The 24,211-nt window shown below is 39.7% G+C and overlaps 1 protein-coding gene across 2 annotated transcripts in view; it reads left to right on the top strand.

Moving 5' to 3' along the window:
* Positions 1-24,211, top strand: part of LOC141810466 (thyrotropin-releasing hormone-degrading ectoenzyme-like) — a 243,048-nt gene that overhangs the window by 33,133 nt on the left and 185,704 nt on the right. For both annotated transcript variants that reach the window (XM_074698055.1, XM_074698054.1), the window contains one exon: positions 10,628-10,904. In XM_074698055.1, the coding sequence (XP_074554156.1) occupies positions 10,628-10,904 (277 nt within the window). The remainder of the gene's footprint in view (positions 1-10,627; positions 10,905-24,211) is intronic.

Genomic DNA, 24,211 nt, shown 5'->3' with positions numbered 1-24,211 from the left:
CTCTTCTGTAAGAAATTTAATAAGATACTAAAGGGTACCTTGAAAAGACGTGTTCAGCCTCTATAGGATAGAAGCTCAAAGGAAGACACTGCATGGTACCTTGAAAATAGGTTTTACTAACTCTACGGGAGAGAAGCTAATATGAAGATGCTGATAGGTACCATGAAGAGATGTTTTACGATCTCTAGAAGATGGAAGCTAAAAAATGATATATTGGGGTTACCAAGACAGAGATGATAAACATCAAATTGAAAGATGTTGAGGGACACTCTGATGCCACAAAGTAGGTCTATCACAAACACTAAAGGTACTTTGAAAAACATTTGTTGATATCAGTTCAGTTGTCCACATCAGGGGTACCTCAAAACACACTTAACGTTACCCCAAGTAAACACTGAAGTGTTTCAAGATACAAGAAATAAAGTAAAACTTGAGACTAAGAGTTGATTTCAAAGTAGATGTTTTGGGGTACCGTGAAACTGGTGTGTTACAGTACTTTGAATAATTACTGAGGGGTAGTTTGACCTAGTGAAATTGACATGGAAATCGTGAGAGGGGCTTGGGCGGCAGCCGGGCTTTTTGCATTTATAAAATAGTTCAGAAACACAGGAGGGATTTCCCCACACCTTGTTCATGTGTTTGAGACTGACTTTACCAAACACTTTCACACATTGCACGACATAATACATGGGAGAGAGTTGCTCTTTGCAAAGCCCAAGACCCCATTCAGTATATGAGGACATGTATTGGACCATGCATTTATGCTAAAACCCTAAGGGCTAGAAGAAAAACGATAATATCTTAAGAATCTGGAGACTCTGATGAACACGATGGTGTGTTTCCCAAGTCGGTAGAGCGGGAAACGAGGACAGGGCAGTGATATACAAATGTAGGTCTAAATGGAGCTAAAAAGATGAAAAGGTCAGAGAATTACATTACTCAAGATTACAGAAAAATTAGGGTTTCTCTCACATTGGGACAATTTTTGACAAAACAGTACAATTTTATTGGTAAAATACTCCCTTTGTAAGAAGCAGGAGAAGTCAGGGAACGTTTTAACATGATTTTTAATTTTCTACTGTGAAGATTTTGGCAGTTATGATAATTCGTTTGGGAAAGTTGAAATGTCTCAGCAGCAGCCTGCTTCACTCTAGCTGAAGAAGTTCGGCACTCTAGGAGCTGAGGTTTCAGGGCAAAAACTGAAAAGTTTATGTTACTTAAACAGTGAAATATCAAAAACTGTAAAATATATCTAAAAGTTAGGTTATATGTAAAACGCTGAAAGATCAGTGAACATTTTAAAGTAAAAATGGTGCCTGTAAGTGGAAGTATGCTTAAGTTGTAGTTTCTCAAAGTTAGTGGAAATTTTGGGGGGAGAGTCCCAGATTCCCATTCATTCCTTATGTGACATTTTTCGTCGTATTTTGCAAATAACTCGGTCAAAATTTCGCGTAATGGCAAAAAAAGTCATAGCACACCATTCAGGGCCAATCCCCACGTTTTGTTGTATAATTTGTGGGGGTTTTCTCAAAGCCCTAGCAGGAGAAGCGAATTTAAAAAAAAGCGACAAACAGAAGAACAATAGGGGCCCGTTCAAAGCCTAAGCCGTTAATAACACCATAGAGTATCTTAAATCACTTTTGAGCCCCGTCCGTCTTAATTCGTCTTAGCTGTTTGTTTACTGAGCTGTTTACCGTGAAGTGACTCTGCTGCAGGGTTTTAAAGAACCTGCGTTCTGTTTGCATTCTGCTCTGCGCCACACATATGACTAAAACTAGCAGGTGTGCTTGGAGTCACCCACACAGTCCATGTGCCCAGGACCTCCTGCTGTGCGTTTGTTGTTGCAGTAGCTCTATTAAAGGAGCTTCTTGGTGATTATGAAATGTTCCAGCTGTGAGCTGTGGAAGAAGCTCTGCATCCTTCCTTCTTTCATGCAGCTCATTCCTGAAGCCCAGACTTTAGAAAGAAACCCCCAAAACATCAGACCACCCCTCCCCCAGATCCAGAGAGGAACTTTTCATTAGACAGAGGCTGTTTTGCAGAGCTTCTATCTTTAACGAGGAGAGGAATTTCAGTTAACGAGCAGTAGTAAGGCAGCTAACGAGGCAGGGCATGATGGGAGCAGAGATGTTGGAGTGTTAACGAGAGAGACACACGGTTAACGAAGGTGAGGTAAGTGTCTCCATTTTAATGGAAGGCTGAAGCAGCTGATTGGTCGACAGATGTAGCTTCTCCTCTCTGCTGTTCTCCCCTCTCCATGCTGATGGAGTAATCCAGTGTTGAGATGAGATGTTTCAGATCGATACTGCGCTCACCCACTCCGCAGCATGTCAGAGGCTAACTTATCTAACATGGCAGTCGACTGAGGCTACTTAATAGATGCATTCGTTCTCTGAGCCTCTCACACACACGCTCAGAGGGAGGTAGGAGGAGCTGTGTGCTAAACGTCCTCACAAATCTCAGTGGTCATTTTGGACCTTAGCAGGACCCATAACTCACTGACCTGTTTAACTTCAAGCCCCACTAGCGATGTGGTTCTGCAGACGGCGGTATCGCTTTACTACAGCTCAGACTGAAATATCTCACAGCCTTTAAATTCACAGCACAGAGTAAAGTATTCCCATTGATTTTGATGTTCCCTCAAACTTTCATAACCAACAGATCAATAGTGGCACTCTATCAGTCTACATATAAAACCCAACTCATAGGAGGGAGCCCTTAAAACAGAACTGTACAGGAAACCACTTCAGGGTACCCTGATACAGCCGCAAAATCAAGATTTTATCAGCCTGAAACAAAGTGACCAAAAGACTAAAGTACAATTAAAAACCAAGGGCTGAAATGCACCTCGATCAAACATTTAAGGACGCCACCCTGGCACTGATGATGAAGGTACCCTTGATGTATTTTTTGGAAACAGATACTTAAAATAATATAAATCAGAAAATAATGCATAATAAATAAATAACATGTTCACCGAGGTCTTATTTTCAGGTTATTTTAAAGTCCCTTAAAACAAATAAAATTAAATCATCCACACTGCTGTTCAGTAAAACAGCTGCTAATTTTCAAGAGGTTGAGCAAAGAAAAACGTATTAATTGTTTCTCATTTTTTTAAACAAGTATTTTCTACATTGAAAAAAAAATCAACTAAAATCTACTGTAGTTGCTGCCAAAACTGCCCAATTTATCAAATGTGTTACAAAAACCATAAACAAAATGATAAAGCTATATTTTTGTGGATATTTTTTAAAGGGTTGACATCTTAGCTCCAAAAAACTGAATATTGATGGGTCAGGCTGTACAGGGCTAAATTACCGAGGGTACCCCAAAGGAAGTGATTCAGGGTTCCTTTACACAGATGTTTTTGAGGACTCAAGTTATATTTTAATGATACTGCCTCACAAGACTCTAAAATGTACCATATAAAGGCGAATCATGAAACTTTAAACTGTGAACAAATGAAAACTTTTAACCAAAAATCAAGGGTACCTCAAAACAGGGTCTTAAAACAGACCCAAAGGATTCCTTTCAGAAAGGTAGGTTATCCTTGATGTATCTTAAACTGAACCTGAGAAAGAAAGAAAGAAAGAAAGAAAGAAAGATACAAAAGGGGTACCTAAATAGAGACACTACAGCATTTTGTAGAACAAACTCAGAGGGTACCTTAAAACGGCACCTAAGTAAAACACAAACCTCTAACTTCTTTTATTTTAACCCACGTTTAACTGAAAACAAACCCAGAAAAGATTCTTGGATATAGTTTTTTTTTTATTTTTATTTTTATTTTTTTTATGTTGGACACCACAGTGTACTGTGAACAGAAAAATATATGGTACCCCAACATGGACACTAAGATTCATTTTAAATTAAAAGATGCAGATACAAATTTTGGGCAAGATGCTTTGAAGAAAAAAATTAATAGATGCCTAAAATTTTTTTGTCAGTGATACCCCTTTAGAGAAACTATAAAACAGAGGGTACTTTGCAACATGTACAAAAAGGTTCCTTAAAACAGAGAATAGACTGAAGCTCTTCGAAAAAAATACAAGGAGGATGATTTTAAGGTGATGTGAAAAACTAGCCAACTCTGAAAAGGGTACCTTAAAACATCCTGTAGTTGATTTTGTGAGATATTGATTTGAAGACAGCGGCTAATTACCAACAAGGGCCCTCACAGGGGCCCTCATAGCAACCCTCACATTGGCCCTCACAGAGACCCTCACAGGGGCCCTCACAGAGACCCTCACAGGGGCCCTTACAGCAGCGATGCTAACTCATGGCTAATACAGTCTTCATTAAGTTTTGACCACTCGTGGGCTGACGTTAGAGCTCCAAACAACAACCTTCCTCCCCCTCTCCTCCTCATCTTCTCCTCGTCTCACCTCACTCCTCTTCCTCCCCTCTTCCTCCCCTCTTCCTCCCTCTCCTCTCCTCCTCGCTCTGTAAATGAAGGAGCTGAAATCTGATCAAACAACCCCCCCCTGCCCTCCTCCATCAGTTGCATATTTTACACCAAACATGATGAATCAGCCTCTTCACTGGCTTCCTGTGTGAAACTGTAGCTGCAGCACACACACACACACACACACACACACACACACACACACACACACACACACACACAGACATATTGCAGTCTCTTCAATGTGAAAGCGGTGAATTGCAATTTGAGCCGTTGCTTAAAGAGATCAGGGTGTCCAGAGTGATGTGTGTGTGTGATACATACAGGAATGCAACACACACACACACACTCATCACAAACACACACACACTGAAGCACCTGACTCAACAGTTTTCCTGCAGTCACATCTCTGAATGTGAATGAGTGTGTGTGTGTGTGTGAGTGTGTGTCCAGCGTGTCACTCACATGCCTCTGCTCCTCGTCTTCTTCTTCTGTGGTGTCTCCTCTCCACTAATGGCAAACATTACCACAGGAAATGATGTCATGTTCACTTTTTTCTCGTCCTCTGGAGAAAGGAGCAGAGACGTGCCACATGAATTCATGCATGAGTGTGTGTGTGTGTGTGTGTGTGTGTGTGTGTGTGTGTGTGTGTGTGTGGTTTTTGAGGGCAACACCATCGGCTCGATTGTCAATCAGGATTATTGTGGCAACAAGCGTTACCCTGGCAGGCTCCACTGTTGGCAACCTGCGAGATGTCATGGTGTGTGTGTGTGTGTGTGTGTGTGAGTTAATATTGGGGGTTTATTGAGCCTTTATGCAGGAGTGTGTGTATTTGTGAGTGTGTGTTTCAGACTCATTCTCTCCTCTAATAGATTCTCTCTTTATCTCGTTCCTCTCAGGCTTTCTCCATTATTCCCTCCCCTCCTTCCCTACCTCCTTCTCTCCTTACCTTCATTCTTCACCTCCTCCTCCTCCTCACTCTTCTACTCTTCTCTGTCTGTAAACTCATCTTCTCATCTTTCCTCCTCTTCCCCCTTTTCTCGTTTATATCTCCTCCTCTTTTCTCTGACTCTTCATCTTTTCTCCATTGCACTTCCTTTTTTGCTTCCACCCCATCTCTTTGTTCATTTCCTCCCCTCCTCCTCCTCCTCCTCTCCTTACCTTCTATCTTTCATTCGTTCCTCCTTTGGTTGAGCTTTCCCTCCTACCTCCTTCCACCTTGTCTCCTCATTTCCTTCCTTTCCTTTGCTGTCCGTCTTATCCTCTCCTCCCCTCTCTCACTTTAACCTCTTCCTCTTCTATCTCTTGCTCTTATTTCCTTTCTTCACTCTTAACTCCTTGCCCTCACCTGTCGTTAGGCCTGTCACAATAACACATTTTGCTAGACAATAATTTTCCAAAATATTATTGCCGATAAACAATATTATTGTCAATATTATTTTGATTTTTTTCCCATTTTTTCATTGATGTAATTATGATAAATGGGATAATAAAGTGAGTACACCATATCAAAAGCAAGAAACTTTAATTTCTTAACAGTATTTAACTGTAATTGAAAGGTCAGCATCTTTGAAATCAAATAAATTAAACCAAAAATATAATAAATTAAGAGTTTTAAACTGTAATTAAAAGGTCAGGATCTTTTAAATACAATTAATTAAACCAAAAAATATAATAAATTTAACAAACAAGAAAGAGAAAAAAAACAATGAAAATAAAATGGACTCTCTTTTAGAAAAAAATCATGTCAATGAAAATAATTAATACTAATCAAAAACAATAAAACATAGACCCTGTCTCTAAAGAAAAAACTAAACTCCAAAAAAACAACACCAATAAAAACTATAGCCTAAATAAAAGGGAGTTTATACAGTTTCTGAATTGTTTGTAACATGTACCTTTTCCCAGTCAATCCGTACTGTCTGTCAAACATTTTTAACATTTCTGGCTTTAACCGTATTGAAGGGCTGCATTTCTTTGGTAATGTATCTGTCTTTGAGCGCCACCATCTGGAGCTTTTATTTCTATTTACTTTGCAGACCAAAATCCTCAGTAAGAGCAGATTGTCAAAGAACAAGGCTCTGCTGCACCTCCCCTTCTTCTTCTTCGTCGCCACTATTTTCAAACTAATGCGACATATCAGCTGGTTGGTGTTGATGAGCTCACACTTTGTTCATTCTGATAAAAAACAAAATATTCCCACACTGGGACTGTGGCAGGCGGCTTAAGAACCGTATCTTTGGTGCCATCACTCATATTAGCGTGTGTTTCCTCCTTACCCCTCAGGACGCTCGCTTCAGCTCTCTCCGTGTGTACGCGCCAGCAGCCCCGTCTTCCCCCCAAAGATCGCATTTTTGACAGATGCTCACTCTGATATAAATCCACTAAATCTGCTATAGAACCTATGCACCCTGATGTTAGGAAAGATAGACGTAGTGAGCCATCTTCTCATTCAGCCTCTTTGGTCCAAAGAGAGGAGGAAAACAAACATGCAGCACGTGTCAGTTTATCCAGGCTGGAAAACTTACTGAGGATGTTTTTATTTATCGTTCGGTTCATCAATTTATTGATTATCGTGACAGATTATCGTTGATTTTGTCTCCTTTCCTTGTTTCCTTCCTCACACTCCTCCGACTGTTTTCTCCTCTTCATTTTAACTTCTTCTCCTTCCTCTCATCTTTGGGTGACTCTTTCTCTTTTTGCCTCCTTTCTCATCATTTTGACTCCTTCTCTTTAACGCTTCCTTCTTCCTTTTCATCCTTCCTCATTCCTCTTCCTTCCTTTCCTCTTGTCATCTTTACCTTTACCCTCTCTTCTCGTCTTTTTGTATCCTCCCTTTCTTCTATGCTTCTTTTTTTTCTTCTTCTTCTCCTGCCATCCTTGTGTCCTTGTTTTCTTCCTTTCCTTTTTCTCCTCACTTTCATCCTTCTCGCCCTCTTTGACCTCCAGTATCCATCTCCTTCATCCTCTGCTGTCCTCCTTTTCTCCTTCTCCTACTTTGATCCCTCTTTCCTCTGTTTCTTCTTCTTCCTCTTTAACCTTTTTTCCCTCTCTCATACTCTTATACCTCATCATTTCCTCTCTTTCCTTTCTTTGCATCCTTTTCATCCCTTTATCTCCTTCCCTCGCTTACTTTCCTTCCTCCTTCTTAAACTTCCTCCCTCCTCTCTCATCTTTTTGTCTCCTTCTCTTCTTTCCTTTTTACTCTCTGTCTCTTTTTTAAACCTCCTCCCCTCCTCTTCTTATCTTTTTTATTGTGACTCCTGCTTTTTTCTCCCCCTCCTTTCATCCTCCCTCCTCTGTCTCCTCCCTCCTCTTTATCTCCCTCCTCCAGCACACCTCCTCTGTTTGGATTACTTTGTGCTCCGCGCCGGTTTCTGATTCTCCTCTCCTCTTTCTTCCATCCTGCTCTTATGTTTCCTCTCTTCCTCCTCATCCCCATTCTTCCTCCTTACATCTCTCTTCCTCCTCTTCCTCCTCTTCACCTCCTCCTCCTCCTGCCTGGCTCCTTTCATCTCCCCACAAACAGCCGGGGTAAAAACGCTGTGTGTGATAACAAAGTTTTCAAAGGGATTACTTCCTGGAGTTTTAATTTCCTCTTCCTGTCGGAGCGTCAGGTGACTGACAGACGAGTGTAACAAAGCTGCGATGTGAAACACTCGGCTCAGCTTAAAGAAATCAGCGGGAAACAGGAACTCTGAGCGTGTTTATTTTGGCTTATCGTCTCTCTGTGAGAGCTGCTGTTCCTCGTCGAACACGAGAATCTGAAGGAGTAGAAGTGTTCGCGTACCGACTTCAGACGGCAGACCTGTCAGAGGATTATCCTTTAACCCTCTGAACTCTGATTCCACCTTCAATTTCTGCTCTGACGGGTTTGCCAGGTTCAAAGACTAAAACAAAATCCCTCAGCATCACTTTTTCCTCCTGGATTTACGTCAGAGCAGGAGTTGGGGAGATGAAGCTTCAGCTTTGGAGGATGAGGAGGATGAGGAAGGAGGGATGGAGTCAGAGGTCACTACAGGTCATTCCAAACTGCAGAAACTCTCCGTAACGAGACTCAGTGACCGTCAGACTCTGGCTTTTTGTTCAGACTGAACTCAGATCAGAGTTTCTGCTGAACGCCGACCGTCCTGTTTGCTCGACGTTAGAGGAGAGGGCTGATCTCTGGTCTCTGAAAACCGTTTAATCCAGTTTGTAAAAAATGATACCACACACAGACCTCATCGAGAAAAGAGTAATATTCATGAGACTGAAAGACTTTTGTTGATGTCACTCAGTGCTCCTCCTCCTCCTCCTCCTCCTCCTCCTCCTGACTCGTTCTGTTCAGTGCAACTTCTTCTTTAAGGTTGATGAAAAAACAATATCAGTGACTCTGGGCTCTTTTTTGTTGCCATTTTAAACCCTAAGACAATTTCTGACAGGTTAATTAAAAAAAAAAAAGATTTGGGCCTGATAAGAAAATAAATAAATAAATATGAAGATGTTGAGACTTTTGACGTCATATTTCTTAATTTTGAATTTTTTGACTTTATTTAAAATCATTTAAAACTTTTTGCATTTTGACTCAGTCTGATTAGTTTGATTATTCTCATTACCATTATTAAATGAGAAAAAAATGTGAGATAGGGCATCATAACGAGTTAATAATAATAAAAAAAATGTTTATTTATACAGCCCTTTACAACAACTCTTTCGGTGAACCAAAGTGTTTTACAATAGTTGGAAAAAAAGCAATAAATAAAACAATTAAAAACAAATAGAAGCAATAACAGCAATAAAAACAATAAAAGCAATGAAAATAAAAAATGCAATAAGAGCAATAAAATACAATAAAAAAAGTAAAACCAGACTAAAAGTAAAAGTGTCACCACACTACTGGGTATTAAAAGCCATCCTAAATAAATATGTCTTCAGCCTGGATTGGAAAAGGCCCAGGTCAGAAATTAGACGCATTTCAACATTTCATCCCCCCCTGAGTGACATATTCAAATTTTGTCAAAGATGTTGTATGAAAGTCGTGTCTCTTTATTTTATAACTGACTCCAGGTCTTGTGTTTTGAAAGCTGTTATGAGATAAAATGAGAAAGTATGAGACAGTCAGTCAGTTATGATAAAACTAGTCTCATCTTACAGTTTTGATGTTCTAGTTTCAGTTTGGCCTCAAATTCAAACTTGCGATCTCATTATTTAAAAAAAAAAGAGTGAAGTCAAAAACATGAGAAAGTCATGAGATAAAAACTCAGAATTATGAGAAATATTTCAACATTATGAGATTTTTCACATCTAAAAGCTGATTAGAGATTCCATAATTTAGAAGTTACTGATTGCAAGTTAAAATGAGCTCAAATGAGAAATTATGAGAAAACAAGCAAACGGTCAATATAGTGAAGTATGTTAAAAATGAAGTCCAAATTAAAAAAAAAAGAAGTTTGAACACTTTGTCTCATAACGGACTTGAGAAATCGTGTTTTGGAAGTTATTATTATGAGATCAGAATGAGAAAGTATGAGACACTGAGGCAGTTATGAGACAACAGGTCAAATCAACGTTTTAAACTTCTGTCTCATAATTTCCACTACCTTCCTCACTAAATTGGAGTTTGACCTTTATTGTTAACTAAATATCTCATTATTTAAATTAAAAATTCAAAAATATGAGATTATCATGAGATAAACTCTCAGTGTTTCATTTTCTTTTCATCTCAAAATTAATTTAAAAAATGTCATAACTTCAAACTTATGCTGACAAGTTTTTCTGAGGTCAAATGAGAAATTATGAGAAAGTGAGAAAATGGTCATACAAGTCTTTTTCCTCACTGCTTCTTACTCTCATATCTTCATAATAACGTAATACCTCATCTTTTCAATAATATTTGACTAAGTTAGATTGTGAGATAAGTCAGAATTATGAGGGTTAGGGTTACGGTTAGGGTTACGGTTACGGTTAGGGTTGTTTTTTTTTTTTTTTTTTATCCCATGACTAGTCCAGTTTAAGTGTTTTGGAGTTATGGAAGCAAATCTCATATTTCATGTTTTTGAAGGAGATTAAATTCTCCTACTTTTATTTCATGAACCTGGCAGAAACAAGCTTCAGTGTGAAGATAAGACAGGAAATGAGGGGAAAGCCTCTGTACATGGGGCGCACCTGATGATGTTTGTCATTTTTTCTTTAAAGTCATCCATTTTCCTCGATCAGACCATAACACCCTGTGTTTGTCCTCAGGTACCTCGCTGTGACCCAGTTCAGTCCGATCCACGCCAGGAAGGCCTTCCCCTGCTTCGACGAGCCCGTCTACAAAGCCACCTTCACCCTCACGCTGCGGCACGACCCCCAGTACACCTCGCTGTCCAACATGCCCGTGGAGAGCAGCTCGCTGTCCGACGAAGACGGCTGGGTGACCAACCACTTCACCCGCACGCCGCGCATGTCCACCTACTACCTGGCCTGGGCCGTCTGCAACTTCACCTACAGGGAGACGCAGACCGACGGCGGCGTGACGGTGAGTCTGACACACGAACCCTGAGGTGTGAGAGCCGCTGTGGCTCTGTCTGTGCCGTCTGTTTGAAACAGAGAGAAACCAGAAACCAAACCTTTAGAGAGGAAACACTTCGTCACCCTGATACCGCCGCTCTGCTTCCTCAGGTGTTATCTTAGCTAAATATCCTGACAGGTGTGTGAACGCGCCACAGACTGACACCGTTTCCCATCTTCAGATTGCAGGCCATCAGAGCTAACCGTCTCCAGATGATGTAATTAAGCCAGGCAGCGGTATTTGTCGTCTCAGGATAACACGTTATTAAGATTTGAACCTGGGATAACCGCGCGGCGTCTTGAGAGGACGGCTAATTAACTGGCTTTTGTTCAGAGGTCTGCACAGATTCATTACGTCCCTCCTCCCCGCTCCGCTCCTGGACTCAGGGATGTGTGGAGAGGAGGATGTGGGCCACACACGCCGGCCTAATTTGGGGACATTTTGCTTGTTTTGATCTGGTTTTTGAAGTCTCAGACTGTGGCCCCCATCAAACGGGAACACTGCGCTCTGAGGTCTTAAACACGGGGCGGTTATTAGTCTCTGAGTGCGCTGCGGACGCTGTCACTGCTCCAGGACAGTAAAACAACACTGTGTTTGTCGGGCACTAAAACAGCTTCTTTTATTCTTTGTCTTTGTTGTGTTGGGGGATAATCACGCTCTGATTTATGCTCCACATAAAGCTGGAGCTGGAAGTACTCTGACGACAAAGATTTGAAAGTTAATCTCCAGACAGAAGTCTGTCCTCCTGCGTTTGTTGACATCTCAGTGAAGAGTCATTGAACCGAAGCTGCTGAGTGTTTGTAATCACTCCCATTTTATAAAGAGTCAGGAATTTACAGCACTTTCTCTGGAAGACTTTAAAACTTTAAAAACTCTGAACATACTTTACTTCAGTGTTTCACATTATTATGATTTCAAAGAAGCTTAATCAGTGACAAACACCAGGGATAAAGTTATTGCTCCTGATGTTGAAAAATGTAAACCCTGTGTGTTTATGCAGATTTTACTGAGTTATGACTGAAAGGCAGTGAAGAAGAAAAACTGACAAATATGAAAACAAAAAAAAAAACTTTATTTTTAATTCAGACTTTAAAATGAGAATTCTGAGTGTAAAAGTGCATAAACATGACTTTAATTTCACAAATTTAAGAAAAAAAATTTAACATGACTTTATTTTGGTAATCTGAAAAAAAAGAAACAAAAAAAAAGACAAACAAACAAAACAAAAGCACAGAAAAAATAAAATGAGGCCATAAAAAATTAAAAAAAAAAAAAAAATAGTGACTGTAATTTTTGATTGTAAGTTTAAAAAAACAAAGAAAATAAATAAAAAAGACTTTAATCTTGGAACAAAATCAGAAAAGGTCAAAAGCTTGGTTTGAATCTCAGGATTTAATAAAATAAAAAATAAAAAAAAAGATCTTAATGTCTAAACTCAGAGAAAAAAAGTCATAAGTTGAAGTCTATTTTAAGTAAAAAAAAAAAAACACTACATAAATCTGAATTCTTAGAAAGAAAAACTTAAACTTTACTTTGAATTTTGAAAAATTAATAAAAAAATAAATAAGGCTTGTTGGTATTACAAAAAAAAAAATTAAAAAAATTAGCCAAAATTGTTTTGATTATCCAATTGTTTTCCGAAAAAGAGGCAGAAAAAGAGGTGAAAAATAAATAAAATAAAATAAAATAAAATTAAATTAGATTAAATCAAATTAAATTAAATTAAATTAAATTAAATTAAATAAGCAAAAAAAAAAGAAATATCTTTTATTTCCTGGAAATTAAGATAAAAAAAAAACAACTCAAAAGCCTCAATTTAATTTATGAATTTTGAAAAAATTGTAAAAAGATGACTACTGTCTTCGAATTTGATTTGAAAACCGTAAGATAATGACTGATTCTAAAAACATGTCCTTGTCTAGGAATTCTGAGAAGGAAAATAAAGAAAAACAAGTATGACTCGACAAAATCTTGGAATTCAATAAAAAAATAAGTCAGTTCTGAGGAAAAAATAAAAACAAACAAAAAAGTATTCTGAGTTTAATGTCAGAAATGAAAAAATAAAATCAGTCTGTTTCTCTCAGTGTAGTCTTGTGTAGTCATGTGTCAGATGTTCCCTGAAAGAGAATTATTAACGCCCTCTGAGATCTGTAAACCAGCCTCAATCTACAGATTTCTGTGTGTGGAGTCTTGGCGCTCAGGTTGGATGGGATTATTAGTCCAAGAGGAGGAGCAAATTACAGAAACTATAATCTGAAGGTAGTCACCACCTGTCGCCTTCAAGGACTAATAAACTGGTTTAATCAAAGTCAGAGAAAAGTGAAAATAATCTGTAAAAAGTAGAGACTCTTTAAAGAGAATAACAGTGAAATCTGTGGTGAAATAATCCAGGGAGCAGAGCAGGAAGTTGACTCCCAGCCTCCCGCCAACAGGCTGCTAAACGCCGTCTGTGAGTTTATTCCCGCCTCAGCGTGTTTATTATGTCCATCATGTCTGTGAGGATGCTGATTTGAAAGTCAAAACCTGCCCCTCCTGGATTGGACTGATATCCCATCATCCTCTAACATCCGTAACATTTCAAACAGAAATATGCACACACACACACACACACACACACACACGCAGGCAGGCGTCCACACTCCTATACAAGGACAAATACATGCACGACCTTGTTCCTCCTCCTCCTCCTCCTCCTCCTCCTCTTCTTCCCCTCCTCCGATCATCTCTCTATCAGTGTAATTACAGCTCATCCATCTCGTCTGCCAGAAACTCAAGGACAGCACTCCAACACACACTCACACACTCACACACACTTCTTTTTGTTGGGAACACACACTTTGCCGCTCTGCCTGTGTCTTCTTGTTTCTGAGAGATGATTTCAGTGGAATGCTGCTTTAATGACAAATCATATCTGGGTCATTTATAACCATCGCCAGCCTCCAACACTCTGTGTGTGTGAGTGTGTGTGTGTGTGTGTGTGTGTGTGTGTGTGTGAGGGCTAAAATTAGGGAGGAATCAGTGAGGCTTGTGGGCTGTAATCTGTAAAATGAATACGTTAATCTTTATTTTTGTCCCTGCTGTGTTAGTCAGCAGAAGCAGAAAGGTCCACTTCCTGTAGTTCATCATCATCATCATCATCATCATTGGAGGGAAATTAAAGGAAGTTAAAGAGTTTTTAAAGGTTAACATGAGACACAGAGTTGGAAATGATCTCTTTAATGTGCAGCAAATAGAGCAGCAGGTCACTGAGTTAGTCTCCAAGTTTGAAAAATGGTGAAATCGCCCTTTAATCCAACGTATACCTCGCTGACTCACTCGTCTCATACATTCACACTGAGAACAGTCAGTCAGATGGGTCATGGTGCACACAGCGCAGCAGCTCTCCTCGTCCAGGATGGAAAACGCTGCAGAGCGCAGACGCTGCAGAGCACAGACGCTGCAGAGCACAGACGCCGCAGAGTGAGCCGCTCTGCTCGAACGTCTCCTGAACGCCGCAGCGTGCTCTGTAATTTGAATATTGTATGCCATGTGCAGCGTGTAGCACTTAACCATAATGGCCTCTTGAACAGAAGTGTTTGGAAGAAGCTTAATGTCATTAAGAGATATCTCACGGAGCCGTTAGAGCGTTTAAATTACCAGCTAATCTGCTAATCTCTCATATCGTGGAAGCATCAGATGTAAGTCTTCTTGGCTGGTGGGAAACGGGAGCACGGCCTGATGTGGGTGAAATCTCTTCATGTGGATCAGATGTCTGTGGAGGCTTATCATGAGCTGCAGACCAGACCTCCTGCAAAACATTCAACACGGTGTTAATCTCCTTATAACCAAGAACAATATGATCAAAAAGAGCTAGCTTGATGCTAACGTACATGGGAAATTCCATTGATATGCTAGCGGTTGGCAGAAACACTTCACAGTTAGTCTTTGTCAACAATACTGAGAGCTCCAAATGGCAAGGTTCCAAACAACTCATAGCTTTGCTATAACCACTTTCAGACACTAGATGGCATACTTCAGGCAATAACATATAACAGTACATCAATGTCACATGACATGCGTTTTTTTTACTTATTTCAGACATATCCAGATTCAGTGACCAATTTCATATTTAGTTAGAAACTCAATAAAATGTTGACAAGGAAACCTGTAGAGCTAGTTTTCGTACAGAGAAAATTCACAAGAGGAATTGATAATAACAAAAATCGATAAAGGCATTAGTGTCTATAAAATCTTATCAATACCAGAGGTGTCAAAGTATTCACATCCATTACTGAAGTAGAAGCACAGATAGTAGGGTTAAAAAAGACTTTTACAGAAGTTGAAGTATCAACTCTACCTCCCTACTTAAGTAAAAGTGTAAAAGTACTGGTATCAAAACTACTTTAAGTATAAAAGTAAAAGTAATATAAGGGGAACAAAAGCCATTAAGGAGAAAAGCTAGTGACTAAAAATGTTTCTTAAAATGTTAAAGGTAAAACATTTTTGAGCAGTTGGTTTTGATTAGTAGGGACTAATCGAGGTTAGCTAAAATGTTTGATTACTTTATTTAAGCACTACCACAACACCCACCGTGTTTCCCCCCATGTAAGACAAATTAGTTTTAATTTCTACCAAGTTCTATTCCCAAGCTTAAGTAATTTAAGCATACTGTGGAAAATTTTCTGAAACATTATGTTTTTCCCATTAGAGCCACCGTACTTAGAAGTAGCCTTTTTTTTGTGATGTCAGGCTGGAACAAAAACAAGCCGAAATGAAGGAGGTTATTTTTAAAATGTAGGGAGTAGAAAGAACAGATATTTGTCTGAAAATGTAAAGAGGCGAGGTAAAAAGTCGGTGAAATTACAACCACTCCAGTAAAGTTTAGATACCAATATGTTCTACCAAAAATAATAGAATAGAACTTTATTGTCATTGTAACAAGTACAATGAAATTGACGTCACAGCAGCAATCAAGAAAACCAAAGTAAGAAAGTGTATAGAAAGTGTAAAAAGCTCCATAAGAAAATAGATGCTGACAGCTTGTCCATCATTGTCCAGTCAGCCAGCCTCCACCTCCACAGGGTCCAGGACTGAGCTTCTTCAGCAGTCTGTTCAGTCTCTGTCTCCTGGATCCTGTCTGCCCACAGCAGGTGAAGCTCTTCACATGTGGCCTTGGTGTCTGCTGTTAGCTCTGTTAGCCATGTCTGTGAATAGCATGATGCTACTCTGCCTCCTGGTATTCCCTCTGTTGCTGGGTTAGCACAGCTAGCTCGTCCATCTTATTGGAGATAGATCTTACGTTCCCAATAACGATGGATGGAAGGACAGGTCCATGTCGTCACTTCTTAGCTCACACCTGAGAACCAGCACGTCGTCCTCACCTCCTTCTCCTCACCATGTGGGGAAACATCCGGCCTTGCACCAGTTAGCATTAACATGCTACAGGCTGCTAACAGCTGATTTCACATGTAAACATTGCAGCCATGGTTACATGTAGGATCTCCAGACAAACACAGGAGAAAAAGAAATAAAAATATCACTGAAGACACAAAAAGTTTGGTGTCCATGACCAACAATGAACCATACAAAGTAATGATCCACTCCAAATACAAAGATGGTGAAAAAGAGACAAAAAAATTACAAGAAACGGTTAAAGAAGAGAGAGCTGCTGCAAAAGGCAGCCATAGCCAACAGAGCAGCGCCGAGCAAGGCCTTAAGTGAGGGAACAAAGTATTTTTCTTGACGTCTCGAATCAATACCCATTCCTATCAAAGCATGTCTCGTCTTTCAGTGCTGCGTTACCCAAAGGGTCAGTCATGTGATCAAGATTTGATAATGCCAGAGGTGTTTGTAACCTTTCACCTGGTTGTTAGATGCAGGTTGTTGCCAACTTAGCGCCTCTGTTGCTGTATTTAGCAACTTTTCAGACCTCTCTAATGACTTTTTGTCAACAAATCTTGCGACTTTTCTCAAGTTTTTTCTAAAGTTTTTAAAGTCCGGTTTGTTTGGCCGGTGTCACCACAGTGTGCCGTGCTCAGCAGCTTTCTGATGATTCTGTAAACCAGCGTTTCTGATACAGAATCCAAATATCTGTTGCTGAGCACATCGTTAATAATCAGTTTTGGCGTTGGCCCTGAAAACCTGTTCTCAGTCGATCCCCAGGCCTTTAAAAATCTGAACAATGTGAAACTCAGTGATAATTTACACTGGAGGAGTTAAAGATGAGAACTTCAGAGTCTTGGATGTGGGCCAGCCTCAGCCTCAGCCTCAGCCTCAGCTTGGAGGAGCTGCTCCTCAGCTCAGGGTGGGAAAATAAGGAGCTGGCTGTGCCGGCCCCGGCCTCCCTGCAGGGCGGCGTGGAGGAGACGCTGAATAAGTCAGAGGCCTGATGATGAAACGCGTCTGATCTCCCATTGATGAGCGCTCAGTGAATGGTTTTACACATTCATGCTGCTACATACCTGATAATTCATGAGTCACACTGGCAGACCAACTTGGCCTCAACACAGAAAACAGGAGATGTGATTGTATACGCGGGGCCTGAAAGGGATCCAGGAAGCAGCACATTCATCCCCTCACATCAACCAACCCGCTGCCTCTTCCTGTGTCTCTGTTACAGCTCCGCTTTCATATTAAAATCCTTGTTTCAGCCCGAAGGCAGCGGAGACGCTGCTGTCTGTTTGCAGAGCAGCTTCCTCTGACAGAAACATTAATCCTCCCATCCCTCCATCCTCCTCCTCCTCCTCCTCCTCCAAACCTCTGAAAGAAACAGCTCCGTGTGACGGAGGGAGAGAAAGAAAACAGCTCTCCCTCTTCATAACCACTCCAATCGCTCCTGACTGACGGAAACATTCATCCCTCCATCCTCCTCACAACAAGTGACAGAAAAAAGCTGCAGTCCGTATGCTTGATGTTCAGCCGAGCGCTGCCAAATGATGAATATTACCTGCATGAGTCAGAGAGCTGTTTTTCTTTACACCAGCGAGCCTCAGCGGGGAAATCACAAAGGGCTGGTGGTGAAAGAGCCAGGAAATCTCCCCGATCTGCTCCTCTAATGCTAATCTGTTGCTGCCGTATAAACACTAATATCCAGTCCAATCCAGCTTTGTTTATGCAGCAGTTAGGAACACAATAATAAACAACATAAAACAATCCATGAAACAACAATAAAACAAATTGAGAGAGGTTAAAGGTCCATTAAAAAAGTTGGCTTTTTAATATTTGTGATTATTTTAAGATTTCTTCCCAATTTTTAGTAAAATTCAAAAATATTAGCAAATTTATTAGATTTCTTTTTTCTTTTTTTTTTGCAAATTTTTGAAATCACCGATTCCTTTAATTTTTTTTGCAAATTTTAACTTTTTATCATTTTTGTGTTCTGGACAATTTTTAAAATATTTTCATATGTTTTTAACGTCAATTTTTTATAAAAAATGTTTTCAAGTTTCGAAATGGTTTTAAAGTTTTTTGCAAATTTTTAAAATCTCATTTTTTTGTGTGTGCATTTTTTGTAAATGCAACATTTTATTCATTCTTGAAAAAGATTTTAAAATTCCTACATTTTTTTAATTTCCAAATTGTTTATTTTGAGTTTCAAAATCTTTTTGAAATTTTTGCGAACTTTTTAAATTTTAAAAACACATTTTGAGATCTTAAAAACCTTCAAAATGTACGCATTAAAAAAAAAATTCTTTCATATATTTTGAATTTCCATTTTTTTAATGTTTTCCAATTTCAAAATGGTTTTGGATTTTTTTTCTTTTTTTGCAATTTTTTAGTAATTTTCACATTTTTGTTAGTTTTGAAAATTTTTTAAAATCTTACTTAAAAAAAAAAAAATCCAAAATTGTAATAATAATAATAATAATAATAATAATAATAATAATAATAATAATAATACACTTTATCTATAAAGCACTTTTCAAAACAAAGTTACAAAGTGCTTTACATCATAAAAGCAACCAGTAAAAAGAAATAGAAAAGAACAAGTGAAAGAGACGTAAAAGAGAAATGTGAGGAAAAATATTAAAATATATAAAAGGCTAAGAACCACCACCAATGAAAGAAAGGGAAACATCTGTAAAAAATAAAAACATCAAGTATTGAAGCAATTAAAACAAAGGATAAAAAAAATCTTAAAGGATTTAAAATACTGCCCATGGAACTGTCAGTTAAAAATGAAATAAATATAAAGTAAAAGCAGCATTTTGATGATTGTATGATTTTTTTTTAAGCTTCAAAAAAATTTTTGGGGGGGGGGGGGCTACATGCAAACTTCTTAAATTTTAAAAACCTTATAAGATCTCAAACTTTTGAAATGTATGCATTTTTTTGGAATTTCAAGAGTTATTGATATTTCTGCAAATTCAAATAATACATTGAAAATAAACAACTAAGACATCAGATTTACAATTTTATAAATTCAACCACCTTATCGTTAGGATAAATATTCAACAGATTTTATACCCTCTATCATCTTTATTGTGAAGATAAAGTGGATTTTGTGTCTCCTGAATGACTTTAACCCAGGTGAGCTGAGGAAAAATGGCTCCTTTGAAAGTGAAGGCTGCAGACCCCTGTGTTAGAGGAACATACAGCTGAGTGTCATCAGCATAACAATGAAAATCAGTACCATGATTGCGTATGAGGGGAGCATATAAACAGTAAACAGGAGGTGACCCAAAACTGACCCTTGAGGAACACCACAGGAGGAGGAATCACCCAGAATTACAGAGAAAGATCTGTTTGACGAGTGATGAGAGCCAGTCCAGTGCCTCTACATGATTTTCATTCAGCACACGTCCCAAACGCAGAAATAATGACTGGGTTCTTGGACACATGGTGCTTTGATTCTGAAAACAAATGGAGATATCAGCGTTTCCTGCAGCTTCCATTGTTACAAACAGAATCCAGATCCAGCAGGGATCACTCGGAGGTCTCAGGGTTCCCAGATAAAAGAAGCATCTCTATTTTTCATGATCAGCACAAACAGTTCTTGGCTTTGTCTGGAAGCCTTCCAGGTTTCTTTGTCAAATTAAACTCTTCTTGTTGTCGTTCCTCAAAGCCTGCGTTTCTCTTTGTTTCTCCACCTCCTTCACAAACAGCTGTTTGTCTTTCAGTCCCATTGTCAGAGTAATGTGTCTCAGTGAGAATCTGTGTTCCCGTAATGAGCCGCTCTCCCTTCAGGGAGGATTAAAGTCTGTCAGAATCTGAGCGCAAACAAACAAACACTGTGTGATGACCCACCGAGCAGCTCCCGCTTCAATAAAACCTCCATCTTGGAGCCATTTAGCTTGTTATTCCTTCATCTACTGTCATCCCAACAACTGTCAGCGCCGTAAAGAGAAGACTGGCCGTGTTTATCTGGCAGCTAATCGCCGCTGTGAATCTGAATGTGAGCGTGTTCTGTCTGCAGCACATCTGCCTTTAACAAGACTCAAACAGAGCGAGCTGCGGCCGGCGAGGGCCCGACCGCCGGGACGACACCCAGAGCAGATTTTTGGATTATCAGGCAGACAAAACTCCTCGTAGGAAAAAAAACCCCAGAAATATTATGTCTTGTTGGGGGAAATAAAAGGCTGGGGATGGTTTCTCCTCCCCGGGTTAATAGATCCCATTCAGGATGTTTTTGGCGTGGTGTGCGGGACAAAACGTGGCGCTGTGACCAACAGGAACCAATCTGCAGAGACACGGCGTCTCCAGACGTCACAAAGGAAGTAATTAAGGTCTGAAGCTGTGCTCTGGGACGATTTATTGATCTGATTTGCAGCTGCTGAAGCTGTTGGTGCAGCTTCCTCTCTGCACACGCTGCCCCGTTAAAGGTACAGCACCGTGAGTCTTCTTGTTGGATTTAAAAGTCGAGTATTCAACTGCAGGAACTTTATCCAACCACGTCCGGCGCTTATCAAGCCCAAATTTAATGGATTCACTGTGTTCCTGTATCAGTTTTAGCCACTGATAAGACCAGAGACGCCGTAACACCCTCACTGCTCAGGGTGTTTGTAATCTGTTCAGGTCTCTGGACTGAAAACAGACACAATGTGCTGAAGGAGCCTTTGGGTTTTTAGTTTACGGGACAGAAAGTTCTGGGTTGTTTTAGTTATACAGTGGGGAAAATAAGTATTGAACAACTTTTTCCTCATCACATTTATTTCCAAAGATGCAATTCAAACCAAATGTCTCCCAGACATTGGTATTAACTCCAATAATCCACACATGAAAAGAAATCACAACGTTCAGGTCCATAAATAATGATTATGGTGAATTAAGTACGATAACACAGGAAAAAAGTATTGAAGACGCTAACTGAGACTCATCTAATACTTAGTGGAGAAGCCTTTGTTTGCAGTGACAGCTTCCAGAAGCTTCTTGTATGTTTGAACTAATCTGAGAGTCAACTTTGCCGTGTGCTTTGGATGGTTGTCCTGCTGGAAGGTCCAGCCACGTCTCATCTTCATCATCCTGGTGGATGGCAGCAGATTCAGATCAAGAATTTCCCCATACATGGCTCCATTCATTGCTCCGTCAGTTATATGAAGTTTGCCAACACCATGAGATGAGAAACAACCCCATGCCATGATGCTTCACCTCCAAACTTCACTGTTGGTGTAGTGTTTTTTGGCTGATGTGCAGAGCCATTTCTCCTCCAAACATGGTCTGTAGTATGACAGCCCAAAAGTTCAGTTTTGGTCTCATCTGACCAGACAACATTCTCCCAGTATTCTACAGGCTTGTCAAGATGCTGTTTAGCAAACTTTAAACCAGCTTCAACATGCCTTTTCTTGAGGAATGGAGTCTTGCGGGCTGAGCATCCATAGAGGCCATGTTGTGGAGTGCATTGCCTATTGTTTTCTCTGTAACAATTGTACCTGCTGCCTCCAAGTCTTTCTGGAGCACTTTCAGGGTGGTCCTTGGCTGGTTGAGTCCTCTTCTGACTATCTTTCTGACTCCCTGGTCAGAAATCTTCAAGGAGCTCCTGTGCGTGGCCTGTTGATGGTAAGGTGGTGCTTCTTCCACTTGTGAATAATGGCCCCAACGGTGCTGACTGGAATATTCAGGTGCTTTGATATAAGTCTGTAACCAGCTCCATTCTGATGCTGAGCAACAATCAGGTTGTGAATGTCTTCAGAGAGCTCTTTGCCTTTACCCATCATGAGGTGTGTGCTATTTAACTGCTTGGTGAAAAAAAACACCTTTTTTATAGGACCATCAATTTGCTCTAGCCCAGCTGATGTTGGTTTGCACTAATTGGAAGTTCAAGTAATAATTACTGACAGATTTCAGGTGGTATGGAGCATTTCCTGTCCAAAGTATTCAGCCTTTCCATGGTGTGTTCAATACTATTTTCCTGTGTTATCGTACTTAATTCACCATAATCATTATTTATGGACCTGAACGTTGTGATTTCTTTTCATGTGTGGATTATTGGAGTTAATACCAATGTCTGGGAGAAATTTTGTTTGAATTGCAGCTTTGGAAGTTGATATGTTCAATACTTATTTTCCCCACTGTGCATTATAACTGTTTCAAGGGCTCAAATACCTCTTTCCCACACTGGAGAAATGGTCAAAAGGACGTCATTTTCTGCTCTTTAATGTCACTTTTGTTTGAAAATCGAACTCCTCATCCTTTTTATCTCCCTAAGTTTTCATGTTTTCAATTCTATCAAACAGAAATTACCACAGATTGTATCATTTAGTGCAGGCCGTGTTGAAAAGTGTCACAAATTTGAAGCGCTTTTGTCTGCTTTGTGCTGGATTTCCTCTCCAGATCGAGCTGCTGATGTTTTATGATGTCAAAAAACATTTTTACAATTTAAATTCTTCATAAAAGTCACATTAGTTCCTGTTCCCTTCCAAAACTATCTTGTTAAAAGTTCTTCAATATCCATAAATGTTTTATTCACTCTCATTAATGGATGTTACAGTCAGGCTCTAAATGATAATGTCCCATTATAAATAAACTGTGAAAACGAGGCTGCTTCTCCCTCTGGATCCGCTGAGCTGATAAAAAGTTTGTCCAAAAATCAGAAGGAGGTTTCTTTACTTTTCTGTAGTTGTGTTAAATGTCACATTAACATCCTGTAATGATAATAAAGGTCACGTTAATGTCCTAAAACCATCATCTACTGTGGGTCAGATTACTGTTTTAAAAAAGTAAAGGTCACTTTAAGATTAGAGTTCTGATGACCATCATTTCAGCATGAGCCGGCAGCACTTCCTGTTAGCTGTTAGGCTAATTCACCCATCTATACACACACTTTTAAATAAATCTGATCAATTTGGGGTTTGATTCAAAAGATTCTTCAATTTAGCGTCTGCAGCCCTGTGATGAGCAGATGAGCTCCACCACAGAGCTGAAAACTGATGATATTAAAGCGAGCTACACATCTGCACAGGAACCGCACTTTGCTGAATGTCATAAAAGTCTTTACTTGTGGCAGGAACAGCTCCAATCAAAGTCAAAGCACTCACAAAACAGTGACAAGACTGGCTCCTGCTTACCAGGGTCCCTCATCCAGGTCTACACGCCTGGTGCTCCCAGCCCAGCATGGCTCCAAATCTCTAGCCAGACTCTTCTCCTCTGTTGTTCCCAAATGGTGAATGAATTACCTAACTCTATACGATCCACAGAGTCCCTTTCTACTTAAAGACTCATCTGTTCAGGGAACACTTAGGCCTTAGACCTTAATCTGAGCCTTCTCCTCTTGGTCCTCAGGGGGAGAATGAGTTAACCTGACACTCCAGACGAACAGTTTCATAAATCCACCATGGAAGTATTTCACTGGTCCATCTGGGAAGCAGCTCTTTGGATTTGTTTTCAGAGGCCGAACCTTCAGAAAAATCAGCAGCTGGTGATTGGACACCCGTTCTGATTGGCACACTCACCACAGACCAATCCACATCAAGCCCCACGGTATGACGTAGCCTATGTGTGCCTGCGATAATGGCGTTAGACGGCTGCTGCCGTTTTAGTAAAGTTAACTTAACAATCAAATGAACGCTGACAAGTCTGCTGATGTGATAATTTAGCCAAGTGACTTTGTTGATCAAGGAGCCTGGAAAGATGGATCTGCAGGATTTCAGAAACTGAATCAGACAGGTCCATCTGCTTCACAAGGTTAAGAGTCAGAAGGTCTCAGACTCAGCTCTTAGTGAATTTTCAGCACTATTTACTGAATGTTGTTGAAGGTTGAGGTATATTGTTGAAGCAACTAATTGTAGTTTGTTTGCTAGATTATTCCACACAAGGTTATAATAGTTAACTAAAACTAAACTAAAAACAAAAACTAAAAT

Source organism: Halichoeres trimaculatus, unplaced genomic scaffold (genome assembly GCF_033239565.1).
Source record: "Halichoeres trimaculatus isolate MK-OKI-2021-1 unplaced genomic scaffold, fHalTri1.1 fHalTri1_scaffold_21, whole genome shotgun sequence".
In the NCBI taxonomy this organism is placed as follows: domain Eukaryota; kingdom Metazoa; phylum Chordata; class Actinopteri; order Labriformes; family Labridae; genus Halichoeres; species Halichoeres trimaculatus.
This window is presented reverse-complemented; position numbering and strand designations above follow the sequence as displayed.